This window comes from Platalea leucorodia, assembly GCF_965183815.1.
Source record: "Platalea leucorodia genome assembly, chromosome: 1".
NCBI lineage: Eukaryota > Metazoa > Chordata > Aves > Pelecaniformes > Threskiornithidae > Platalea > Platalea leucorodia.
The window spans coordinates 136,840,272-136,867,199 of NC_138823.1; the positions used below are offsets into that span (position 1 = coordinate 136,840,272).

Here is a 26,928-nt window from a genome sequence, read left to right on the forward strand (position 1 = left end):
TGCAGTAAGCTATGCATCAACATTATGGTATATTTTATTCTGCAGTCGTGGACAGTAAATTTCTCTGTCCACAAAAACAATAACTCAATTCAATGAAAATAAAAATGCATGCTATGTGTAGGTTTTATAGAAAAGAGCTGACCAGTTTATCATGAAAAATGAGTTTTGGAATTAACTTATGTATTCATATATTAAATTGGATGTTTTATGCTGATGAAAGTCATAGCATCATCGTATTCATAACAGAACAGACGTGTGGTCCTCTTACTTTAAATATATTTCATAATAAGAGTAAGAAATGCTTGAACTTAAGAAAGAATGATTTATTGCAGGGAGGAAAAACAAAAAAATATACCTACTAATCTTAAACCTGCTTCTGATCATTAAGAATAATATTCATGCCCATTGTAAATTATTTGTTTTCTGATTAATCCTTTTGGCTGTTTGTTTATAAATCTGCTAAGGGATGGATGCTAGACTTTGGCCCTCTACTTGAGTAAACTGGGACTATTCCATTGCTGTCAATGAAGGTAAAGCAATGGAAAGTTCACTTTAATATTTATGAAATATTTTTTAATATTTTTGAAAAGTCATAAGAGTAGTTCTGTAGTTTGTCTGTAATAGTATTTTGATACTACCTGGACAAGTTCTGAATAACAATTGTAAAATATTATTTTAAGTTTTTTGGATGATTACATTCTGCATCATATTATTTAATTTTCAGGATTTTAAGTCATATTTTAAAATTCAATGTGTAGAAATTATGATTTTGTTATTGGACTGTTTTTGTTTTATTGTTATTTATTGTTTGCCATTCTTATAAACTGAATAAATCCTCAGCATGAAATTTCATCTTCAATTATATTTGCGTAACTCCATTTTCTTTTCAGGAGAGGAAGAGGGATAGAGGAATTAAGACTTTCATTCCACAATTGGAGTTTAGTTAAGTTGTTTAGAGGATATATAAAACCACTCTAGAGTCAAATCACCCTTGAATAGCTTTGTTTTATCTGCAAATTTTGAAGGCATAAGCAGAAGTAAATATGTTTTCCTGTATCAGAATCATGTTTCAGTATTACATACTAATAATGTAACATAAAGCATGTATTTCAGCACAATGTATATTCTTAGGAATGGCAAATATATTTTACTGTGATTTAATGGGAACTTTATAATTTCGTAGTATATTTGTTCATCTAGTAGTTTCTTCCAAAAATGCATTAAAATCCTGAGTATACTTACGTTACGAATAATACATCAGTGACCTAGCTGATAGAAATTCCTCCTAGAAACGATTGATTACAGTGTGCATATTATTTATCTTAGTAATTTTTTAATTAGTTTCTCCCATTTCCTGTTATGGGGATTCCTTTTGAGAAACAATACTTCAGCGTATGTGAAACCAGCACTCTCAATAATGACAGCAAAACCAGTGAATATATCCATGTCAAAATTGTCTAAAGATACAATAGTAAGTGTGTCTGTTAACAGAAACGATGTGTTCAGACATATCAAATCTGATATACCTGCCAGTGGAAGGATCTTTCACCTAGGACATATTTAGCTTCACTGATCAGCTGAGCAATAATATTCTTGCAATGCGACATATATGTGGAAGAAAGAGAAAAGCAGATAACCACAATGCTTTCTGTACCAGGATTATCCTTGAGTATTTTTAGGTATCAGAAAAGAATGTATCTCCTTCTACCATAGAATAAGTTATAGGACTTGTGGGAAAACAGCAAGTTGGAAAATCTTATATCTTTGATTTCCCAAAAGTTTTGGCCTTCCCTTCTATCTGTAACTTTGGTAGTCCAGACTTCTTCCAGAAAACCGTGAGAGTTAATCTCAGACCAAGATGCCTTCTCATAAGTTTTCCTTCAAGAGTACAGGTTAAATCCCTTCTTATCTCATCTCTTTTGCAGAACTAGTGACATTCACATTTTTACCTTTCTCATCCAGCATGTCTCATCTCTTCAGTTCTTGTGAAGTCCAGCCTCAACTCTTTCTGCAGAGATAAAGAGAATTTTTTCATAAGTTGCATTTCACAGCACCATGTATTATACCAGAGCTACCAAACTGGTCTCTCAGCTGCAATATGTTTTTCAGGTCCATATCCTCTCAGTTTTTCCATTTCCTAGGTATCCATTGACATTCAAAATCACTGCTGCAACTGTGAATGAATAAAAAACCTACCCTTCCTGATTGTAATATCACAAAGGGTGACATTTCTCTCCCCCCTAAACATAATCATCTCAGCTCAGGTGACTGTTCTAAGTTACTCATTTAGGGTCTCTTTAGACACATGAGAAGATTCCTCTAAAATAGAGTGATTGGCCTGAACCTCTCTTACTGTCCCGTTTCTTAATGGCTGGAGAGAGAACCTAAATGCCTGGTCATCTGAAAGTTAGATGACTGGTCTAGGTTAAATAAGAGGGCTCCCATCTTCAAAACTGCACAAAATGGAACTTGCCAAATGCTATTCATAAATATGATAGGCTACGTTCTCAGCTGAAAAGAAACCATGAGGAAACTCACGCAGTTGATACTGTGTGTATCATGAAAGAATCACGTATCTGTCTAGATTCAATGCTGTAAAAAGATTTTTTCATATCTCACTTCAGTACTTTTAAACGTTTTAGTAAAATGTAGTCTGTCAGCTTTAAAACTAGTCCCTTGTACTTTTCTGTTTACCATATATAAGGCTTGTTGTACGGTGAAATTTTTTGTTCAAGTTAAATGAGTTTTGTTATAAACCGTGTGTGCAGATCTCAAGTGATAGTCTTTTAATAGATGTCAGATACACTTTAATGTTACTCTCTTTTATTTCGGTAACGTTTTAATTAATTCATACTGATTGAATAAATGTACATTGAGACTTGTTTCCTAATGAGGGCACATTTAGAGGAAAGGTTTTGCATCATTCTGATATCCTGTGGGTAATTATATTCTAATTATATGGTGGGGGGAAAAAGTCTATAACTCAGTGCTGATATTGTTCATTGGACCCAATTAATTACATGCACATAATGAAAGTTCATGATAAGGTTGACTGGCAGTGAGTTTAAAAATCTTTAACTCAATTGAATCCTAGCCTACCAAGAGTACAGAATTAGATCATAACCAGGTTAAAAACTGGGTATTGGAATGAGATGAGTGAGTAGTGAAGAAAAAAGATTGGTCTCTCCTTATGATACAGCTTCTCTCCCTCCACCCCTTTATAACACAGAAAGGGAAAAATGCTAACATACATTTTGGCCTCTTCATTTCATGCCTTCCTTTACTTTGCTCCATTTATTGATGTACACATAGGATGTTCTAATTCATATTTATGTTTGTGGAAAAGTAATTAGATTTTTCTATTTCCCACCAAAATAGATATAGCCTTGGGTAATGACAAATCAACCAATAAAAGCCTACTATTTAATAAATATATATTTATTTCATAATGTATGATGATTTTGAATCTCCTATTGTTTATGTGAGTTTTACAATGAATTATTTTTTACTTGATTTCTAACATTGGTTTTGAAAACTGTAATTAAAACTGTTGATCATGGAATAAAAAGAAAATTATGGAATAAATTGTAAAACATAAGGTACCCTGATTACGGTGTGAGCATTACTATATGGAGTTATCACTGTCTCCATAGTAACCAGTTTATTTCAGAGGGGGAGGGTCTGGTGTAATTTTGAAGACAAGAAGTGAAAGAAATAAAATTTACAATTGGATACGTTCCCTTGTGTTCGATTTTCAACTTCATTGTTCAGCATTCTAGGACAAATTGGTCATCATGATAAAAAGTTTGGAACAACTCACTTTCTGTTTCTTTTCTCGTGGGAATTTATTTGGTTTTTCTTTTGTCTAGTGAAGATGCTTATAACTTTTTATGACAAAATCATTTAAGCATAAATTCTATTTATATAAACATAGAATATATATCTAGAGAGAGAATTTGGTATATATAAAATATAGAGAGAATTTTTATACATCATAGACTAGATTTGTTTAAATACATCAAATATAAAATACCGTCATAAGTCGAATTCACTTGACGTCTTATTTTAAAATATAAACTGCTATTTATTTTGGTGGAGAAAACAGATGTATCTGATTTGGGTTGGGTTTGGGTTGGTTTGGCATTTTATTGTACAAGAATATAAATGTTCAAAAATTTTTTTGTTTGTAACTAGTTCTACTTAGGCACGTAAAACAATATACACAACAGATGATTACAAAAGTTTTAGCTAAGCAATGTGCCTTGTGCAACTAAACGATATACATTATGATCTGTAGCTTCAAACTTTTGTGTAAATATAGCAAGTGTGTTGAGATGCTGGCAAAAAGTAATACAGAATTAAAGTTGAAAATATTGTACAAGAATTTTCTTTGACTATCAGTATTTAGAGAGACTAGATAGAGTAGCTAATGGCTGTGTTATAGTTGCAACATAGTTCAATAGTTTTTCCATGTCTGATAATGCGTTTGTCGTGGTTTTACCCCAGCCGGCAACTAAGCACCACACAGCTGCTCGCTTACCCTCCTCTGGTGGGACAGGAGAGAGAATCAGAAGAGTAAAAGTGAGAAAACTCGTGGGTTGAGATAAAGACAGTTTAAAAAGCCATGGATGCAAGCAAAGCAGAACAAGGAATTCATACATTACTTCCCATCATCAGGCAGGTGTTCAGCCATCTCCAGGAAAGCAGTAATGGTTACTTGGGAAGACAAATGCCGCAACTCTGAACGTCCCCCTCTTCCTCCTTCTTCCCCCAGCTTTACATGCTGAGCATGACGTCATATGGTATGGAACAGCCCTTTGGTCAGTTGGGGTCAGCTGTGCTGGCTCTGTCCCCTCCTAACTTCTTGTGCACCCCCAGCCTACTCGCTGGTGGAGCGGTGTGAGAAGCGGAAAAGGCCTTGACTCTGTGTAAGCACTGCTCAGCAATAACAAAAACATCCTTGTATTATCAACACTGTTTCCAGCACAAATCCAAAACATAGCCCCATACTAGCTACTGTGAAGAAAGTTAACTCTATCCCAGCCAAAACCAGGACAATGTTTTACTAATACTATTTTCCTGTGAGGTGGGTAGATGTTACTGACACAGGAAAGCAGAGATGTAGAGAGAGAAAAAGGGACTTAGCACTTGCTGGTTGAAGAATGAGCTTAATCCGTTTTCAATTTTTTAATCTTAAAATGATTCTTCTGTTTTTATTGTCGTAGAGATCAGTTTTAACTCAGTTGAATCCAAGCTCAACATGGAGTGCAGAAAGTCAGTGCGGTGTGTAAGCATCTTTATGAGCACTTTGACCCTTTGAAGTTGAGTACTAGCCTTATTCTGAGTTTCTGAACAAAGATAGTACAGAAAAACAGTTTTTTGAATATATATGCTTCTGTGGGGGGAAGAATTTAAATCTGGTTGTTGAATATTAGGTAATACATAGCAATTGAAACAGATTTAAAAAACAAAACATTTTTTTCCTTTTCAATTGTGTATCATATTGCAGATTCAGTTCTCTGAGAATCTAAACCAGACTTGAAATATAATGGTGTGCTTATCTACACTAAGAGCTTTTTCATTTCTTTGAAGTCAGAAGGAAATTAATAATTGCCCTGGAGGAAAATGTATCTTCCTAACTAATTATCTGTTCGGCAAACACAGTTCAATGTTAAAATAATAAGATGCTGATAAACTGAAATGGCAGCCATTCAATCATTTTAAGTTATATCTAGTTGCCTGCCCACAACTCATCAGTACTGTCTGTCCCTAAGTTTATTCCTTACATCCTCTCCCATTCGTGTTTAACATGTTTTTATTTTCAAAATTCTTTTCCAACTCTTTTGTCTTTCTTGGACGATGTATATAATTGCCTGCTATAGCCCAAGTTCGTTTTAGGTTGCAAATTAAACTAAAAGTCTTGAGTCCTACTGTTAGTGCATGTTGATGCATACATTGAATGGGTGCAAGATGTAAGGCAAGTTATCTTCAGCCAACTAAATGAACTAAGGCTGACATGCTAAATAAGAAATACTTCATTGTGATTTTGATGTGTAATTCTTTACATCTTTATTAAGACGTATTAAACAATCAACACAAAGTATGTATATATATAAAGTTGCCACGCAGCAATTCCTTGTTCAGAACAGTCTTGTGGTCAGCTATTTCAGAAGGTATTCTCAAACGACATTGTCACTGTACCAGCCTTGTCTTTTTCCATGTATTTTGGCTACTAGTATTATGGATGACAAAATACCACCTTCTGATTGACATAATGTGATTTTTTTTTTTTTTTTTTTAAGCTGCAAATGTTTCTGTCAAGACAGCTCTCAGATACAGTAGAAGCCTTATCTTTCCTTTATCGTGTGGGCATGTGCAGCTCACCGGACAGTATTTTTGCTAGTGAATTGGTCACTAATCTTGTCCACAGGATGAGTTTTAGCTTCAGCCCATGGATGTAGAGCTGGATATTGTGCTACATCTCTATGAGCTTTCATGGCAGCATGATGTGGTGTCCTAATATAGGCCCTTCTGGTTAGTATGTACACAGGGTTAAAGCTGGAAATGTGGAGAAAATTTTCTAAAGTAAACTTTAAAAATATTTTAGCACATCTAAATCATGGTTAGTTGGGTGTGATATCTAATAGATATTACAGACAGATTGCTCCCCATGGTTTTGGGGTAGTGGTGGTGGGTTTTTTGAAGTTTTCAGGGTGTCTGAATCTTTGATTCTCTTTGGTTATTGTGTAAGTATGGACAGAAATTGCATGGAATAGAATTGTAAGCAAGGTCTTGAATACCACATAGGTTTACAAAATTACAGTCTAGGATTACCTGTTCTAATATTTCATTGCATATTAAAGCACAGGTTTTGCATCCCTTGGAGATTCCTATGTCATTAAACAAAATAGCTCTAAGGAATCATGGGGCAACCTTCCTCCAAGTTCCTTAAAAAAAACCCAAAGCATCAGTTTGGTATTCAAGATGGATATTTAAACTTTCATGGCCTTCATCCTGCCAGCATTGGAGGATACCTTTACACAGTATTCCATGCATTCCATCTGATCTTCCATGACCAGATTCCCCTGATCAGTATCTTTCAAGCTTCAGAGTTCTAAAATAAGATATTTTTTTATAACTGTTTCAGTTTATGCATATTAACATAGAATTTGGTTCTCTCCTTATGCACCCTCATCCCCAAGCTGGGCTTTAGGGTATATGCCTCATCTGAAGGCATATAGTGTAAAAGAAGTAATTATCATGCAGAAGTAATCTGAAGTTTTCAGTAGTTACTTGACAAACTGTGTAATGGTATTAGCCATTCACTAATGGCTTTAGAATGCTATTTAATGTAATTGTTGTTTAATGTGTAAAATAAAATGTTTTAAGTAATCTCAGCTGTGTATGAAATAATCCAGAAAAACAGATTTGCACTTATTGATTAAGAGACAAGGTGAGAAAAAGCAATTTTTGCTGCATTGGCACTGGATTCTGTGTCAGCAGATAAACAGTAAAAAGGTAACTATTTATTAAGCCATTAGTTACTCTTCATCTGTTTTCTTATACCATCTATGATAAAGTATGATATTTCTAAGTGTCCGTGTTTTGTGTAAAGGAAAAGACTGTACCTCTATATAAAGAAAGTGTAGAAATACTTTTTGAGGATGAATGTTTTTAATTGTAGTAAAAGAAACCTTTTTAAATAAGATTCCTCGCTTTGGATGTGGATTCAAAGACTTGGAAGATAAAATAAAAAGAATACTCCCCAGGTACCAAGTATCTCTTTTTACTCTTCGAAAGAATATAGTCCTCAGGTTTTCTAGTATTTTTAGCTGGTGATAAAATGATCCCACACACACTTCCCAGAATATAAATTATATAATATGACAGCCAAAACATTGGGGGAGTACGGTTGTGCAAATGTGTAAAAAAGCATCATGTACGTTTGTTGTTAAGTACAACTGCTGCAAGGTAACATTCCTCGTGAGTGCTCTCTCCATGCCCCTTGCCATCCCAGCTGTTCGATGTTGCAGCCTAACATTCTTTTTTTCCAACAGACGCTACCCAGTTTAGGAGGTTTGCTCCCTGAGGTGCGTAATGGGAGGCATCCATCTACACACGAGTACTAACGGATCATGATATTGTACATTCTTCTTGCTATAAAAGTGCATTTTGGGGCTGAACTAAAAATCTAGGCATGATATTCTGTGTTGTCATTTGAAAGGCCCTGTCTTATTTATCAATTCTTTTTCCTTATTTGGATGAATAAGGGATAGACACAATTGAATAGTTCCTATCTGACAGTGATCTCTCTGGAGCAATACTGAATGGTAGAAGCTCCAGTTAATGGATATTGACTTCAAAGTGGGAGTTCAAGGGGAGAAAAGAAGGCACGAGAGGTGCAAAAATGGGTGGAAAAAATTTTTGTTGTGGTAAGTACTATTTTGAAAGGTATGTGCTCTGGCACATACCAAAGGCACAGAAAAGCTTGAATCTTTGAGCCAACAAAATGTACAATAGCTTTTAAAATGCTGTATTCAGTATCTCTATCAACCTCATGCATGTCCACTAAACAAAATGGTTCATAGATACATTTATCATTTTGTATGCTTTAATTAACAAGATATTAAATACAGCACAGCTGTTGTAGAAACATTTCTTACCTTGAAAAAGAAATTTTTGCATTTTGTAAAACGGTTTATTCAATGCATGTCAAATTTGTCTTAACATTGCTAGAATTTGTAGGCTGTTATCTACAGGTGATTTTGTTAAACTGTTGTTATCTCATAAAAAAATGACAGTTTAGTTTCCCACACTCTTGGATGGCTTAGTAATGGTATAGTTCCTGAAAGAAAGTTATTCAAAGAGTCAAGTACGACTGGATTAGAAAGCCACCTTTCTATTTCATATATAAAACTAAGTATCTGTGCAAGAATATTTAGAAGAGATTTCTTTAATAAAATGGTAAATATTTTTGTGTTCCATTAATAGATTTATTCAATAGAATTAAGATACACATTATTATATTATTTCATACAAACTGTAAGTCAGATCCTCACTAGTATGACACATATCTAAAAATAACAGGATATATAACTCTAGGAAATCTAGAATCTCCTATTAGCTTCTTCAGAAATGTTTCGGAGAGCACTATTGGTACATGTGGTGACATGTATTATGGTACCATATGCATATAAGATGGGTGATACAAAATACTTTATTTTTACTTTCTTCAAAAATCATCATTGAAGGAAGCAGACCTTCAATGATAATGAGGTCAAGTATCCATATTTGATTTTTTTTTAATAACACTCTAGACAATTCTGTATCATGAATACAGTTTTTTCTTTGTATTGTGTGAGGTGTATGGCCTAATCTTGTGTAGTCACTGCTTAGGAGAAGCTGTCTTTGTGAGTCAAGCAATTGTTTTGCTTACGGGACAGGTAACATAAATTGGAGAAGGAACGTTGCTGATGCAGCAGTCATAGGGCCAGAGCCAGCTGAGGCTATTTGCAGCTGTCTGTATCGTGCTGGAACAAAAAAAACAATATCCAAAACTTTGCTTGAGGTAATTGTTACTGCGTTTTGCTAGTGAATGATTGATAACAGCAGGTTCGGGCACTGTGGTAAGCATCCTTTATGTAAAGGCAGTTCTCAGCAGTGTATCAATACTTTTCTCTAAGTAATAGCATGATACATGCAAGAAGATTTTTAGTGCCACAATTTATAAGTAGGCATCTTTTGAACAGTGTTTTTTTAACATCTCTAAATGCATGTACTCAGTGTGCTGGATCTGTTCCTTTCTGTTAACTTTTTCTTTGAACTATCACAAATATGTTGTTTAGCTTAAAATTTTTCTAGACTTTTTAAAATTTGCTATCCTTCTCTGATTTTTGTTAGAAATCAGAGTTTTTTACTAGCTGCATATCTGCATTACTGACATCTGATTTGATTTTTTTGAAGGTGTTGCAATATCCAAGAGACAGATTTGTCCATAATATAAAATACTGTTTAAATGGTATGCTTACATTTTATAAAATGTAGTGACTTTTAAGGGTAGTTGTTCGCAAAGTTGTTTAAAACCCCAAAGCTTTTTACCTATGTAGCAAAGTATGAAGCTTCCTTCATACTGAAGTTTCTTACTCTCTATCCTTGGGACTAACCAATACTGTTGTGCATTAATGTTTTGTGTTAGTTCACAAATGTTATTCTATTTGGATGCCTCATCCTAGTTCTAGTTTCTAAAAAATCGCCAAATAAATAAGTGCAAAGTCGGTGATTTCTTAGACCATGGTATGGACAGTGCTTGTCTGTGTTTTGAAGGTTAGAGCTGAGATGAATAGCTCTAATTGCTTTTACTGTTTTCTGTTTAAAGCAATGATATTGTAGGCTAGACTCTTGGACCTCCTCTTGACCTAATCAAGTTACTCAAAGCATCCAAGAGCTCAGTTAACTAACCTCTTAGGAATCTCTCTGCATATGGGAAATAGTGTAGGCTCCCCTGCTTCTTTCTTCCCTTTTTTTTTTTTCCTTTTCTTTTTTTTTCTTTTATTTTTTTTTCTTTTTTTTTCTTTCCCCCCCCCCCCCCTTTTTTTTTTTTCTTTCCTTTTTTTTCTTGTGGCATAGGTTTCTCAGTCCTTTTATAGGAAATGTGATAAGATTGCCATGGTTCCCCAAAGCACTTGGCTGCCCAAAGCAGCCTGGGATGACTTGGACCACTTTGCATCAGGACTGGATTGAGGCTGTGTCAGTCTCCAACTTCAAGGAAACCAAAGATGGTATAAAAACAGTGATCGTCCATATCTGTGTTACAGTAATACTAGGAAGGCGATGTATTAAGCCGGGAGTTATTCCCTTCCTGCCAGAGAATCTGTGTCAATGTGTCTTACCAGTTTAAACTGCTCCAGAAAGAGTGGCATGGATTAATTGCTAGTGCAATCCCTAAGGCTTTATCAGAGGTACCACAGAGATGGATTTGGCCTGGTATGGAACGTAAATGGTAACATTTAATGAACTGCTTACTGAGTGCAGTTGCAGGGGGTGCAACAGTGTCCTTCATGCTCCTTTCTAGTGCAGCAGCTTTGTGCCAGCCCATTCCCCTGACTAGTTTAAAGCCTCCTTGCACTTGTGAAGTGAGGAAAGTGACTGGGGTGCAGTTGGGATTGGGGACACTGATTCTATTTGATAAACATCTGCTGTCTTAATTTATGGTGCATTTTTGGATAACCTAAAAGTACATGCTGGGTGCAGTTTATAAATAGGATAAATGAGATACAAAGAGCAAGGACTTCTTTTTTTCATTCAGAGTTCTCTGAAATGCCCTGACAACAGTTGAAAATATAATTACAGCGACATACTTCTGAGCTTTCCTTTTTCAAATAACCATCTGATTGTGCTGTATATCAGCATCAAAAGATGCCAATGGCTCAGAATCTGATGTAGATTCTGGTTTCTTTCTGATAAAAAATACATATTATGAAAAGCCACTCAGCCAATTGATTATGGTACCTTTAGAACAGGTATATTTTGCCAAAGAGGTAAAGTATTCTTGAAGCATCCGACTTCTGCTAGCAGTTAGGATGAAGTTTTCATAAATTACTAATCTCTTATCAACATGCTTATTAAACAATCAAGTATTTTGTATGATTGGCTTTCAAGTTTCAGAATGCCATCCCGGCAATGTCAGATTATCTTTTCACATCATTGCATTAATTTGTGTTGTGACTGCACACTTTTCATCCATCTATTGCCTAGTCATTATGGAATGTCCAGGCACATAGATAGATGTTATGTGAAGTTGCCAGACATTGTGTAATAACTTGACTGAGATCTCATTTTCATTAAAGCAGAATCTGACATTACTCTCTAGTCAAAAAACGATTTTGTGGAGGCACGGTCTCAGTTACAGTTGTATAGCATTCTATTATGTGCTAAAATGTTCCATTTTCTTCTTTTCTCTTCTTTTTTCAAGGAAAGACAGGCAACAGTGAAAAAAGAAAAGAGTTGCCCACAGCAAATGAACAAACTAGGAGAACGGAACAAAATGCAAAGAGCAAATTCCGTCACTGTAGATGGACAAGGTCTTCAGGTGTGATTATTGTTATTTTAATTTTAAGGAGATACTTCTAGGTGTACGAAGACATTGATAGAGTGAGCAATCTTTTAAGTGAAACATTTCCTGTACATTCACTCTTCTAATATTTCATGTTTACGTGTTTAAAAATGTAATAATAAGGTAAATTCTTCCATCCGTACAGGAGTCCTGCGGTGCAAATCTGCTTCTCATGTCGTTGGTAGGATTTCCTAAGACATTAAGAGGGAGGGAAAACTAGCTCTAAACCACTTGTATTGTGGGGTGAAGCTGAACTCGATGGTTTTACTATCTGTCATGCAGCATTGTGTGAATTTACATTATAAATCTCAGTCTATGTCTTGATAACTGTTCACTATTCTCATTTGGACCTGTTAATTAATAGATGATTGTAGTAAACTTCAATGGTATTATTTGTCCAGGTATTTCAAAGTAGAGTATTTGACACATCAAAATTAAGAGTGGAGAGAAGCAAGGTGATTTCAGTAGCAGCGATATCTAGAATAAAAATGCAAGTTTTTTCTACTTGAAAGAAAAAACTGTGTGTGTGATGAGCTAATGTTATTTTAGGGAGGTTACTTAGAGGGATGCCAGAAGTTCTGCCTGAACTGCTTGACTTCTTTCCCTTGAGAATGAGTAGTTTTGAGTAAAGTCAATGTTCACATATATGATGCCGCTTCTTTATTTCCTCAGGACTTAAATGATCATAGTGATAACAATGTGATAACCATTTGATATACATAGTTGACTGTTCTCTGTATCTTTTGATGTGTGGCAATTGAGGTTCAGTCAAATGTAAAAGATTCCATTACCATATATCAAAGGCTGTATACCTCATAATTATTTCATGATATACCTTATTGTGTCAGGATAGAAAGGCTTATTTTGTTGTTTCATCTTTTTAGGTTAGTGAAACATTCTTGTTATAACAACTCAAAAAAAAAAAAAAAGGAAAAAAAAAAGAAAAAAAAAAAAACCAAAACAAAAAAAACAAACCCTAAAACCTATGCAGTCACATGGCTGCTCCGTTGATCGTCTAGTAGACTATTACAGCGATCATTATCCATGGCTTTCAAGGTTCTCTTCCTGTACTTACCACCCTCACAGGCTGCACTGCTATCCAGATCATCCATGACAGTTAAAGCATGAAGCAAAAGAGCTAGAGTATTCATTGACAGAAAGCTCAAGTTCTGTCTGATCAGGCACAGTGTGAAGAGTTGTTATGATAAACTGGTGGTAGAGGAAGCACACAGAGTTTTCTAACTCTTGGGTGATATCTGTGTAATTCCAGTGAGCCCAACTGCTCTAGACAGAGGAGCATATTTGGCATCTCCTTTTGGTAGCAGCACCATGTATCATTATGAATTTTGGTTTTACCCCAAGCATTAGATTGCTTATGCTCATAGTATATTTTCAGGTATTTTTACAGTCTCTATTTCCCACTCATGGGATAAAGTGCCTGGGATACAGTGCCTGATCTGTTCAAAATAGCGAACTCCTAGCAGCACTGACTCTTACACACCAACCTTAAATTATTAAAATTTCTGCTTTCACAACATGATGGCATCAGATTTTCTTTACGTTTGTTAGTATGATCCAAAACTTATGTTTTATCTTCTCTTTCCATGATGAATCGAAAGCCTAGAGTTCATCATTGCTTTTATTTATTATTGCTTGAGAAGAAGAGAAAGCAGGAGTGAGGACTAAGATGGTAGAATAATTATTAAATGGATTTAAGGTGTTTTCTGAAGTGCTTGGTATTGTTCTGTAATGCCACCGCTATAATGTAGTGCATGATCATAGAATCATAGAATCGTCAAGGTTGGAAAAGACCCTTAAGATCATCGAGTCCAACTGTTAACCTAACACTGCTAAGTCCATCTATACCATGTCCTTGAGCACCACATCTATCCATTCTTTAAAATACCTCCAGGGATGGAGACTCAAACACTTCCCTGGGCAGCCTGTTCCAATGCTAGACCACCCTTTCGGTGAAGAAGTTTTTCCTAATGTCTAACCTAAACCTCCCTTGTCGCAGCTTGAGGCCATTTCCTCTCGTCCTATCACTCGTTACTAGGGAGAAGAGACTGACCCCCACCTCGCTACAACCTCCTTTCAGGTAGTTGTAGAGAGCAATAAGGTCTCCCCTCAGCCTCCTCTTCTCCAGACTAAACAACCCCAGTTCCCTCAGCCTCTCCTTGTAAGACTTGTGCTCCAGACCCTTCACCAGCTTCATTGCCCTTCTCTGGACACGCTCCAGCACCTCGATGTCCTTCTCGTAGTGAGGGGCCCAAAACTGAACACAGTACTCGAGGTGCGGCCTCACCAGTGCCAAGTACAGGGGCACTATCACCTCCCTGGTCCTGCTGGCCACACTATTCCTGATACAAGCCAGGATGCCATTGGCCCTCTTGGCCACCTGAGCACACTGCTGGCTCATGTTCAGGCAGCTGTCAACCAACACCCCCAGGCCCTTTTCCGCCAGGCAGCTCTCCAGCCACTCCTCCCTAAGCCTGTAGCGTTGCATGGGGTTGTTGTGACTGAAGTGCAGGACTCGGCACTCAGCCTTGTTGAACCTCATACACTTGGCCCTGGCCCAATGATCCAACCTGTCCAGGTCCCTCTGCAGGGCCTTCCTACCCTCCAGCAGATCGACACTTCCACCCAACTTGGTGTCATCTGCAAACTTACTGAGGTTGCACTCAATCCCCTCATCCAGATCATCAATGAAGATGTTGAACAGGACCGGCCCCAATACTGAGCCCTGGGGAACACCACTCATGACTGGCCACCAACTGGATTTGACTCCATTCACCACCACTCTCTGGGTTCGGCCGTCCAGCCAGTTTTTAACCCAGCGCAGAGTGCACTTATGCAAGCCGTGAGCAGCCAGCTTCTCCAGAAGAATGCTGTGGGAGACAGTGTCAAAGGCCTTACTAAAGTCCAAGTAGACAACATCCACAGCCTTCCCCTCATCCACTAAGCGAGTCACCTTGTCATCGAAGGAGACCAGGTTAGTGAAGCAGGACCTCCCTTTCATAAACCCATGCTGGCTGGGCCTGATCCCTCGGTTGTCCCACATGTGCCGTGTAATGGCACTCAAGATGATCTGCTCCATGACCTTCCCCAGCACTGAGGTCAGGCTGACAGGCCTGTAGTTCCCCGGATCCTCCGTCCGACCCTTCTTGTAGAGGGGCATCACATTTGCTAACTTCCAGTCATCTGGGACCTCCCCGGTTGACCAGCACTGCTGATAAATAATGGAGAGCGGCTTGGCCAGCTCCTCTGCCAGCTCCCCTGCCAGCTCCCTCAGTATCCTTGGGTGGATCCCGTCTGGCCCCATGGACTTGTGAGCATCCAGGTGGAGGAGCAGGTCGGTGACTGCCACTTCTTCGACAACTGGGACTTCATTCTTCATCGTATCTCGATCTCCCAGCTCAGGGGCCTGAAAATCCCGAGGATGACTAGCTTGACTATTAAAGACTGAGGCAAAGAACGCATTAAGTACCTCTGCCTTCTCCTCATCCTTCATGGCAAGGTTACCTTCTGCATCCAACAAAGGAGGGAGATTCTCCCTGGCCCGCCTTTTGTCACTGACATATTTATAAAAGCTTTTTTTGTTGTCTTTAACGGTGGTGGCCAGTTTAAGTTCCAGCTGCGCCTTCGCCTTTCTGATCTCCCTGCATAACCTCACGACATCCTTGTAGTCCTCCTGAGTCACTTGCCCCTTCTTCCAAAGGTGGTAGGCTCTCCTTTTTTTCCTGAGTTCCAGCCAAAGCTCCCTGTTCAGCCAGGCCGGTCTTCATTACATTATGATGTAATACTGGTAACCATAGTGGTAACATTAGAAATAATTCTGCAGTGATGACGCTAATTTGCTGATTATACTGTGGTCTTTGTTTTTCTCTATTGGATAAAATTGGTGTGGAGTAGCAGAAGTCCATCTTAGCACCAACTATTACATTTTTAATGGGTATCAATAATGATAACCTGATCATTGTGAAGGCTAAGTGGATCTCGAAGGATACCATAGTGGAAGGCTGAGATTAGAGATACTGCTAGGTTTTTTTTCACTCACAGATTGTATAATTTAGGAACTATTTCCACAAAGATGTAAGATTCCATAAATATAACTGATAATTAATGTTAGTATTTTGCCTAAAGATGGTCTGGAGCAAAAAATTTCTGTAGCTGATCAAAGTATACTACTCTAATTCTCCCATATCTGGCCAAAGCATGCTACTGTAATTCTAATACTGTAATTTTGCTGGCATGGTCTCATTTCAACATGATTTTAACATGATCTTCAGTGATTTCAAAGAACAAGAACAAGAGAAGGATTTTTGTGACTTTTTTGGGAACGTTTTTTATTCAGACAACTTTATTATGATGTTAGTTGCATTTGTTTATGATTTAAGTTCCCAAGATAACAAATCAAAGATACCCAGCAAATCTTCGTACTAGTCCTGTGGAGACCTCTGTTTTCAATGTGGGAGAAACTATATATAATTGGTCTGCCACTTTTTTTTTTTTTTTTTTTTAATGTAAGTCACTTATAGTATAACTTCATGGAGATTGCCTTTAAATCATGCTAGATTAAGGCTTGAAAATGTTCACCAATTTAGTCTAAATCTTTAGTTGCATTGTTTATTATATGGAAAGGTCTATGTTATCTACAAAAGTAATTTGGAAAAACTAATAAATTAATTGAAAGAGACTTTATTTTGGAATTGAGTGGAATACGAACTGGTTATTAAAATTTTTTGATGGTCCTAAACCTTCTGCTTATAATAACAGGGTTAAATTTTGAAATAAAAGATTTAAAATAGAAATAAGTTCATCAGTTAGCTTTTGTTGAGAAAAGTATCAGGACCAAACCTTCCTTCCATCAGACAGCAGTGAGCAGGTAACTTTGTGGCAGTGGAGATCTGCACAACTTAAAGACAATTAATCATAGTTAAGCACATTCATCTTACTTCTTTCTAGCTAACCAGCATAATGATCAGGATTATTATTTCTAATTAGAGGAAGTAATAGATCATGTGTAACCTTAGGATGAGTCTCATTAATTAACCTGCGTCCTAAGGGATTTCAGTAGGTAGTCCATCTCTGTCACAATGAGCACCATTGGTTTACACTTAGTTCACAGGAACAAACATCATGGGAATTGGCTAAATAACTAAAATTGATTAAAACAGTAGATAAAAATTAAATATATGACAAACTTCACTATACCCTGCAATTTGATATATGTTTCAACATACAGCACTTTACTGTAGCAATATACTGTGACAGAATGTGATACTGGGTTGGTTTTATGCTAGGTTTAATTCCACCGAGTTTGCTGGAGTTTTTTTTGCATATATTGGAACAGATTTGGATGCATTGTTTGTAAATTTATGGATGGAGTTGACACACTTGTGCCTAATGCTTCCTACTAGAAGAAAAGCGCTTTTAGATGCCTATAGGATTGTATGTCTGTAGGATGCCTCTATGACTCCTTAGCTGTCATGTTCTCGAGTTTTGACTTAAATTACATTTTATGAAATCTTCAGCTGAAAAGCTTTTGTTATTTCAGAAATTATGAATAAGTATTTGGAGCAAGAGCTTTCAATGTATCATTTTAAACTGGCCACCACCATTAAAGATAACAAAAAATGTTTTTACAAATATATCAGCGACAAAAGGAGGGCCAGGAAGACTCTCCATCCTTTGTTGTATGAGATTCAACAAGGCTAATTGCCGGGTCCTGCCCTTCAGTCACAACAACCCCATGCAACGGTACAGGCTGGGGGAGGAGTGGCTGGAGAGCTGCCTGGCGGAAAAGGGCCTGGGGGTGTTGGCTGACAGCCGCCTGAACATGAGCCAGCAGTGTGCTCAGGTGGCCAAGAGGGCCTATGGCATCCTGGCTTGTATCAGGAATAGTGTGGCCGCAGGACTAGGGAGGTAATAGTGCCCCTGTACTTGGCACTGGTGAGGCCGCACCTTGAACACTGTGTTCAGTTTTGGGCCCCTCACTACGAGAAGGACATCGAGGTGCTGGAGCGTGTCCAGAGAAGGGCAATGAAGCTGGTGAAGGGTCTGGAGCACAAGTCTTACAAGGAGAGGCTGAGGGAGCTGAGGTTGTTTACTCTGGAGAAGAGGAGGCTGAGGGGAGACCTTATTGCTCTCTACAACTACCTGAAAGGAGGTTGTAGCGAGGTGGGGGTCGGTCTCTTCTCCCTAGTAACGAGTGATAGGACGAGAGGAAATGGCCTCAAGCTGCGCCAGGGAAAGTTTAGGTTGGATGTTAGGAAAAACTTCACCGAAAGGGTAGTCTGGCACTAGAACAGGCTGCCCAGGGAAGTGTTTGAGTCTCCATCCCTGGAGGTATTTTAAAGAATGGATAGATGTGGTGCTTGAGGACATGGTTTAGTGGTGGACTTGGCAGTGCTAGGTTAACGGTTGGACTCGGTGATCTTAAAGGGTCTTTTCCAACCTTAATGATTCTATGATTCTATGATTTTGAAACAGTCTAAGCTTCACCTCTGAAGTTGTTAGTGCATAACTTCAGAGATGTTGACTTTGAACTCTTAATATGCTTTTAAACATTTTAGAATTGATTCATATCTAAGAGTGATAATTTTTAATATGAATAGTCTAGCTTTATGGTTTAAAAACAGGTATTAGAGAGATCATGTGATGTAATTTTTTTATGTTCTTCAAAGTCTATGGAGCAAAGGCAGTGAACACTCACGTCTTAAAGTATCTGAAAGTGCAGACTAACACTATTACTTTGAAGGAAGGTGTTAGTTTGTAAAGCTGAACATCGATGTGAACATGTAAAACTTTGCATGCACAAAAGAATTAAAAAACATTGTGGAAGTCGTTGTTTTCTTCAGTATATCCTCCTTTCCATTCTTTTCCTCAGGCTTTTCCTTCTTCCATGTGTTTTTCCCCTCTACTTTTTTAAGTTTTCCAGCTTTCTAAGGTGTTTAAAGGAACTCGTTATGTTTGTTACATTTTAAGAGGTGTGTGATTTCATATCATATCAAATATTGCAGGTTTCTGTCATTTAAAAAGAAATAAAAAATTATTCCGTCAAGTTTAAAATGTCATATAGCTATATTTGACCTTTATAGTATAGTGTCATTTCTCACTACAAAATACAGTTTCTTCATAGCTTTTTCCATAGGAAATTACTCTACTGTCAGAATCAGTCATGCATTTCTTGTGTTTAAAGTTTTTTTCTCTATTCATGGATGTAACCTATATATATCAATATTTCAATGGAATTATAGGTTAAAATGGCATCACAGCTGTAAGACAGACAGCTAGAGTTTAAAAAAATAGTCACTTGCAATTTGTGGCAAATTAATGAAGTGAGGATTATTGCAAATTATGGAATTGCTTCCAGCTGGATTACATAGCAGAACATAGAGTTTGCATTAAGCTTTTTGTTTTCTGTCTACTATAGGAAAAAATGAATGCAACACACAGCATTAATGAGTGGCTGTGTTATTCCCTTCTTTTAGATCACTCCAGTTCCAGGCACTCATCCACTTTTAGTTTTTGTCAATCCTAAAAGTGGTGGGAAACAAGGGGAAAGGTAAGGTTTATTTTCTCTTTTTTTCCCTGCTCTCTTTCTCTATTCTAATCTCTGTGATATGTTTAAAAGTGAACATTAAAAGTTTGTATGTAAAAAGAAATCCAACATTTTATACTGTTATCACATTTGAACACCCCATTGCCCTCTTTAGAAAAGGTACACACTAACATATAGCTACAATTTCTGCAGTTAAAAACTAGAATGATTTCTACACAACAGTTTCATTTCACATCAGAAAAAGTAGCTATATTTGGTGTATGGTTTTGTGTGATTTGCATGAAGATGTGAGTTGCTATATTTTGCATTGCAACTTTGAAATTATAACAGTTTTCTTTTAATCTCTGTAATAATTATGCAGACAGGCCAATAATTTACATTGGAAACAATATTCCATTTTCTAATGTGACTTGCCTTTCAAAGATTTAGTGAGTAGACTCTCCAGCCTCTCCGTAAGATTTCCTAAAGTGAAAAAACTTTTTGATTTCTTTAGATAGGATACATTCTAACAATCCAGTTAAAATATTAAAGTCCAATCACACAAATTTTAAAGACATGCTTAGTTTTATATATGTCAGTAATTTGATTGATTTAAATTCAAAATGCCTAAGTTTATGTTTAAATGTTAGTGTATCAGAGGCATGATAAAACAGGTAAGGAGCATTCTCCTCCTGCTCTGTCCATCAAACTCAGGCAGAAATGTGTGATGTGGGTACCCAAAAGCACAAAAGGAGTGATCCAGCATGTTTCTAAAGCTTGGAACCAAGCAAGTAAACTGCAAGTGGGTCAGCTTTCCCTACCTCTTCCCCACTGCCTCTGTTAGATCACTTCTTTCAAACAATATGTCCCTTAGAGTAAACTGATAAAAGGGACAAAATCCTGCAGAGCAGATGCTAGGGGAATTCTCAGAGCTGAAGAACATTTAACCAAAACTGCACTCAAAGACTGCTGAGAGAACAGGTTATCATTAGGAGCTGATTAGGTAGTCCCTGGACTGGTATACCTAGATATCAGCAATGCCAACAACGCTAGTTGTGTCAAAGGCAGTTAATGATCTAAAAGATTCATTCTAAACAGTTTCAAGAACATGCCTTTGCAATCACAGTAAAACAATATGAGATATATTGAGCATTCGTGTTCAGACACAGTAGTAGTGTGAGGTAGCCCTGGTTTTCTGTGCAGTGAGAGGCATTGTGGAAGGTAATGCACTAGCACTCACCTTGACTTTTATGTAGTGCGGGTATGAAGTGAGTAGATCAGGGATCCAGTCTGGAATTATGGAGGTGTGAGGCAGGTTAGAGAGCTGCACTTACATATTAATTATAACCTAGAAACAATTTAATGAAATGCTGTTTCACAGCTTTCAGCTCCCAGCTCGTAATTGGTCTCAAGTGTTACTATCTGAATGGGCTTAATGCACAAGGGATGTCATTTAATGTTAGAGTAAAAGCAAGTTTAAAACCTGATCCCCTTCCCAAGCTCGTATTCCTATTCACGTATTGCAGTCTGACACTTCTCAGTGTATGTTGATGCAACTGTTCCTGAGACCAAGCAGATCACAGGAATGATTTGAATTTAAAAAATGAATGCCTTATACACGCTTCATTCACTAACACCATTACCTACAAGTGTCATTACACAGTGAAGTGTATAGCATGAGGGCATCCACCAGACGCTGAGTATAGTAAAGTATGAGAACCTCTTAAATTGGCTTTGATGCCACACAAAATAAGATGTTAAATTGCATACTAATGTGTCAAGGTTGCACTCAATATTTCTGTGTTAGGAGGAGCACATCAAAAGGTCAACTGCATAGTCATGTAGACATATCTCAAGTCATTCGCCAGCAGGAGATAATATCTCATGGTTAGATCTAAAATTAGATTCAAAAAGGTTAAAAGAAAAGAGTACTCTTCCACGTATGGACTATCTTATGAGAAGGGGTTTTTCCTTCTGCCTTTCAGGTGTTAATGTTTCATATCAATACCAGTAACATAATAAAATTATAAAATGAGGATGTTAAGAGTGCTTATTAGCTTGAAGATTTAATCTAAGGGCTGAAAATATTTTCAGGGAACAATAATATTTAACATTTTCACTTTTCTCATTTTTATCTGGCTGCTCTACACTTCCTAACCAGAAAGAGAGGAATCCCACATTTCCCCCCCCACCTCCAATTTTGTGGCAGTTATATGTTGTGAAAAGTAAAATCAGAGAACATTTGAAGACATAAATAGCTTTGTAAAATGCACAGTTAAGGTGATTCAAGTCAGGCTTTTTGATTATAGTGATTTTGTAATCTACTCAGGAATTGAGAGGCTAAGAGTAGAGGATAGGCTGTAACAAAAGTAAGATTTCCACAGCAGTGAGGGGAAAAAAAACCAAACCACAACCTACTAATTTTTGTAGTTGAGAATTTCATTATCTTGACTCATTCAGATTAAGGTGATCTTTTACTGAAAGCTATTCTTCAGTCTTTGCTTAGGATTTCCTGTATTTGAGAGATCACGGTGAATGAAGTTATGATTTCTAATTGACTTTCATTGAACACAGAAAGGTTATTGCAGATACTGTCAAGACTCCAGTGTTCCCACAGTTCCCCAGATGAGATTTTATGCCTTGCCATATGGTAACCCAGCCCATTTCATTGCCCTTAGACTTGCAGAGAGTGTATGCATCCATCTGAAAACCAGTTGAATAAATGCACTGCCCCAATAATACTCTGTCATTTGCTTTTGTATTTTGCAATTTTTTTCAAATCTCTCAAATGCAAAGGAAAAGAACTGAAGATCACTTTAAGGTAAAAAATGTTAGGTGCTTTAGTTTTAGTTTTTGAATGTTGGAACAGAGGGATGGTGGGAAACAAATGGATATGTAGAAAAAGCGCATTCTGAACATGATGATACTTTCTCTACAACCATATCTAATTACCTTATCACTATGTTTTAAAACTTCAATTTTGTTAGAAAGCCAGAGTTTTACAACATGTATGGTGATAAATATCATGTTCTTCTTGAATAGGTTTCTCTTAAAAACCAATGCTATGACTTCAGATATAATTGCAAAATAAAGAACTATGAAAATAACCCGGTTATACTTTCTTCTCAATGGAGATTAATACTTACTGCCCATCACCTGAGACGTAAATGCATTTACAGTTATTTGGACTTAAATGATTTATTCCAATGGATAATACATATGCTTATAATAAAATAGAACAAAAATATAATTCAATGTTTATTAAGAAGAAAGTAGCAAATTAGAATTAAAGTTAATGAGTTTAAGCCTTTCACACACCAAAAATAGATTTTAATTAAGCATGAGACTTGATAGGAGTTCAGCAAACCCAGTCAGGTGTCTTCCTCAGGCTATATCCCACTGTAACATGTTTTCAGTGATTGTGCATAAAATGGACAGGTGTGGTTAATTTCATCAGAAAAAAACTGCAGTACATCCATTTCATCCTAGAGCTAACAGTCCTGTATGTTGGCATTTAAGATCTGACTGATCAAGACAACAGCTTTCAATAATCTGTGAATAGAATGTATATATTTAGTACATCACTGACAGAATAGTTTTTTTCAACAGAAAGAATATACAACAAGAATGTAGTTCTTCTAAAGACTGTTATTGTTAAGGGTAATGCTTCTCACATAAGAGTCCTTCTAAATCATACTGTTGTTTTGCCATACTCATTACTTTGTTTTCCACTTCCCCGTTTTCCAATTTATTTGCCTGACCAGCAGGTGAGTTTAAACAATTGTTTCCTTGACAAATGTGCGGTTGGATGCACTGGAGATCAGCTTCCGTACACTGACGTTTCCTGCTGACTCCACGTTCAGTGTCTGTGCAGTACAGGTTGATGATATATTTGACCTTTGTTGTTTTCAAGTAACTTTGGTTCAAAGTGGCTGTTCCCTCCTACCCTCTGATTAATCTGGCTTTCTAAGCTTTCACTTAGCATTGAGACAAAATGTAGAAGCAGTTTCAAATGATCTTTTTCGAATATTATATGTCTAGGAGAGAAGATCACTAGCATTCTTTTACTTTTGGGGAGGAGTCCTTGGCTTCTTTCTTCTCTGCCATTAGGATTACATTAAGCCTATATTGACCACGTCTTGGGTAGTCACCTCCCAGATGACTGAAGATGCATCCCCCAGTTGGCACAAGGCACTGCTATGACCAGATTCTTCCCCAGTGTTGTCAACTTTACTGCCAGTTTTGAATTGCCAATGGGTTTCTGTCTTTCTTTAACCTCTCTGAAGTAATGATCTTATGACTTCAGAAGATAGCTCAGTCTCACTCAGCCCAAGGTGCACTCAAGAGTATTTTGCTCGGCAGCAGAGCTGTTCAAAGATGATCCCAGCCCTCTTGGACACTCCTGCTGTAATTTCCTGCCTCCTCAGTTATGCTAGTGCAGCTATTTTGAGGTTCATATGAGATCACGGGCATGATTTAAGTAAGGGGAGAAAATGACAATGAAGTAGCTGTTCTGAGGATTTTTATTTTAAATTGAATCTGTTTAGTTTTCCAGATCACATAATAACCCCACAAACGGTTATGGAAGCATAACTGTGTGTTGATAAACTGTGTCGTGATGTAAGAGCCAGCTGGAGGTGGTGGGGACAAGATGTAATTTCACAAACTGGCTTTGTTCATGAAATTGCACTCTGCCACAAAAAGCTGTCTTCTGGGGCATTACCTGCTACATTGCCTCAGGGCTTTGTCTGCACAAATTTCCAGTCACAAGGAAATCATGTCCAGTTCTTTCCTTACATGCAGAAGCAAGAAGCTCAGAGATGTCAGTATCAATAGGCTATTTAGTACTGCAGGTATAAAACTGGAAGGCTTAGTTACCATCCATTTCTTCATCTTGCATGTGTCACACTGTTAGGTCTAGCTACAATTTAGTGCGAGGGCAAGCATTTATGGACAGTTTCATCCTCTTTTTTGGAGAATGTAAGAATGGAAATGAACCATCAAGTTATGAATTTTACACAGACTAGAGTACATAAATATGTTATAATAACTTAAAGCGTGATGTATCATTTGCAGTGAGTCATTATAGAGTGATTATTTGGTATTGATGTTCGATTAGTACCTGTGAATGGCATGCAGTGAATCAAGTAGGATTCAATGTAATCACTTCATTATTGCAGGTGGACTTCTGGGTTTTGGCTAGAGATGCCTAGGTCCCTCTTTATTAAGAAGGCTTTTATAGCATTTCACAACAGTATTGTGAGTGTAGGTAATGGCTAGTATGTTTTGTAGCACCACACTTTTAGGCAAATAACTCTTAAGCCTTTGGGACTTCATAACAATACATGACCTCACGGTCCGCTACGCAAATTAAATTAGCTGCACCTTTGATGAGGTTAAATCCTGTGTCACTGAGAAGCAACTTACACATACTAACTAGAAAACTAAAAAATAGAATCCTTTTACATTGGTAAGGTGCTGCAAATTAAATGGAAATATACTGTGTTGTAAATCCACTGTCAAATGTCTGATTTAGTCATCATCACGACCATTGACAATGATGTGTGCATGCTTGCAAAGTGAAACCAGTCATTTCACATTGACTTTTTCTGTCAGGAATGGCATCAGGCATAGATGGTGTGAGTGTGTTTGAATACTATGCTTTATGAAGAAGCTGATATTGCTAAATAATTGAGAAGTTAAGAAAATGTTCCAATTTGGCAATTTTAGAGATAATTATAAAGTTGTTTGTATTCAGTATTCTTACACCTTTGTCTTCCACCTAGCCTGATAAATTATGCATTACTATTAAGGAAAAAAATCCTCAATGTGCACATAGATTGTGTCTAGACAGTTTTATTTTGCTGAATTTGAAAACGTGGACATTTTAACTTAAAATTCAGCTCTTATTATGCTTCTATTTTATTTAAGGCAGTAAAAAGAAAGGAAGAGAGATTTCAGTGGAAAAATAAATGCTTTCTTAAAAACATTAAAATATTAATTAGCTAGAGGATATAAACATTAAAATTAAAAGCAAGAAACAGGGGTTTATAATTTAAACTATTGTCATAGATCCCAGGTATATATTTATTCATTCTGAGCTCCAACTCTTTCATGTACTTGTTTCTACATAAGAAATGAACCAGCTACCACATTGTAGTCAATGTAGGAAATTACATTTCTAATATTTGTAATGAAGAAAAAAGAAATGTTTGTCATACTTTTAGGACAAGTAACCTCAAATTGATAAAGTTACAGTTTGGGAAATATTCTACCATTTAAAGAAAAATTTTCTGGGAATGGGACAGCAAATGGGGTCCCTTATGGGGTAGGACAATGCTTTTCATGCTGTATCAATAAATTGCTTCCTATTATTCAGATAATTTAAAAATATGTGTAATTTAAGTAAAACAATGGTTTTGAATCTCTCTCATTTTCTTCCCATTCAAAAATAATCCAAAGGAGATGTAGCTGACAATAGATTTGCTTTCTCAGAATATTGTTCAACCTATGGGGACGTTTTTGGTGGGTGGCAAAGGCAATTTGCTTTTGCGATTAATTATACTTGTAATTTTATGTTAGCAATAAATTTCAGGAATAAATCTGTCCTTTACCATGGAGTTACTTTAATAGGAACCAACGTGCTCTTCCAAATGCTTTTTTGACTCACCTTTTCTTGTACCATTATACTTCCTTACCCTACTTTTTTTTTTCTGTCTGTATACAGCATTTGAACTGTAGTTAGCTTGTAGCACTTCAGTCTCAATTTTATGCCCACAATACACTGTATGTGTGAATTATAATTGCTGTGTTCAAATCTTTTATTTTTTCTATAAATGAGATCCTGCAATTCAAATAATTATAGTATGTGTTATCTTCTTTCATTGATAGCTTTAAAAAAAAATCCAAACATGCAAGTAAATATTTTGTCCTTGTCTCTTTTACCTCTTCAGAATTTATAGAAAATTTCAGTACCTTTTAAATCCTCGTCAAGTTTATAGTCTTTCTGGAAATGGACCAATGCCAGGGTAAGTCACAGTTAATATTATTACCAGGAACTCATTTAATAAAATGCTACGTAATCAAATGAACAGACTGGGGCACATATAGCATGTTTTGAATGTATCAACACTGCAGACTTCTGAATGGCTGCAGAAATTTACAGGTATTATTTGTTTACATGTACAAATAAAACTACGTATCATATGTTTTACTGATAACCATGCAGTACTCTATAAGAACAGTGTGATAAATTTCATTCTGTTTGCAGCTT

At 36.7% G+C, this 26,928-nt stretch overlaps 1 protein-coding gene across 1 annotated transcript in view; it reads left to right on the forward strand.

The window, feature by feature from the left end:
* Positions 1-26,928, forward strand: part of DGKB (diacylglycerol kinase beta) — a gene marked incomplete at both ends in the record, with an annotated part of 334,114 nt that overhangs the window by 88,552 nt on the left and 218,634 nt on the right. The window contains 4 exon segments of the mRNA XM_082329956.1: positions 8,058-8,090; positions 11,972-12,088; positions 19,606-19,679; positions 26,609-26,683. Coding sequence (XP_082186082.1) covers positions 8,058-8,090; positions 11,972-12,088; positions 19,606-19,679; positions 26,609-26,683 — 299 coding nt within the window.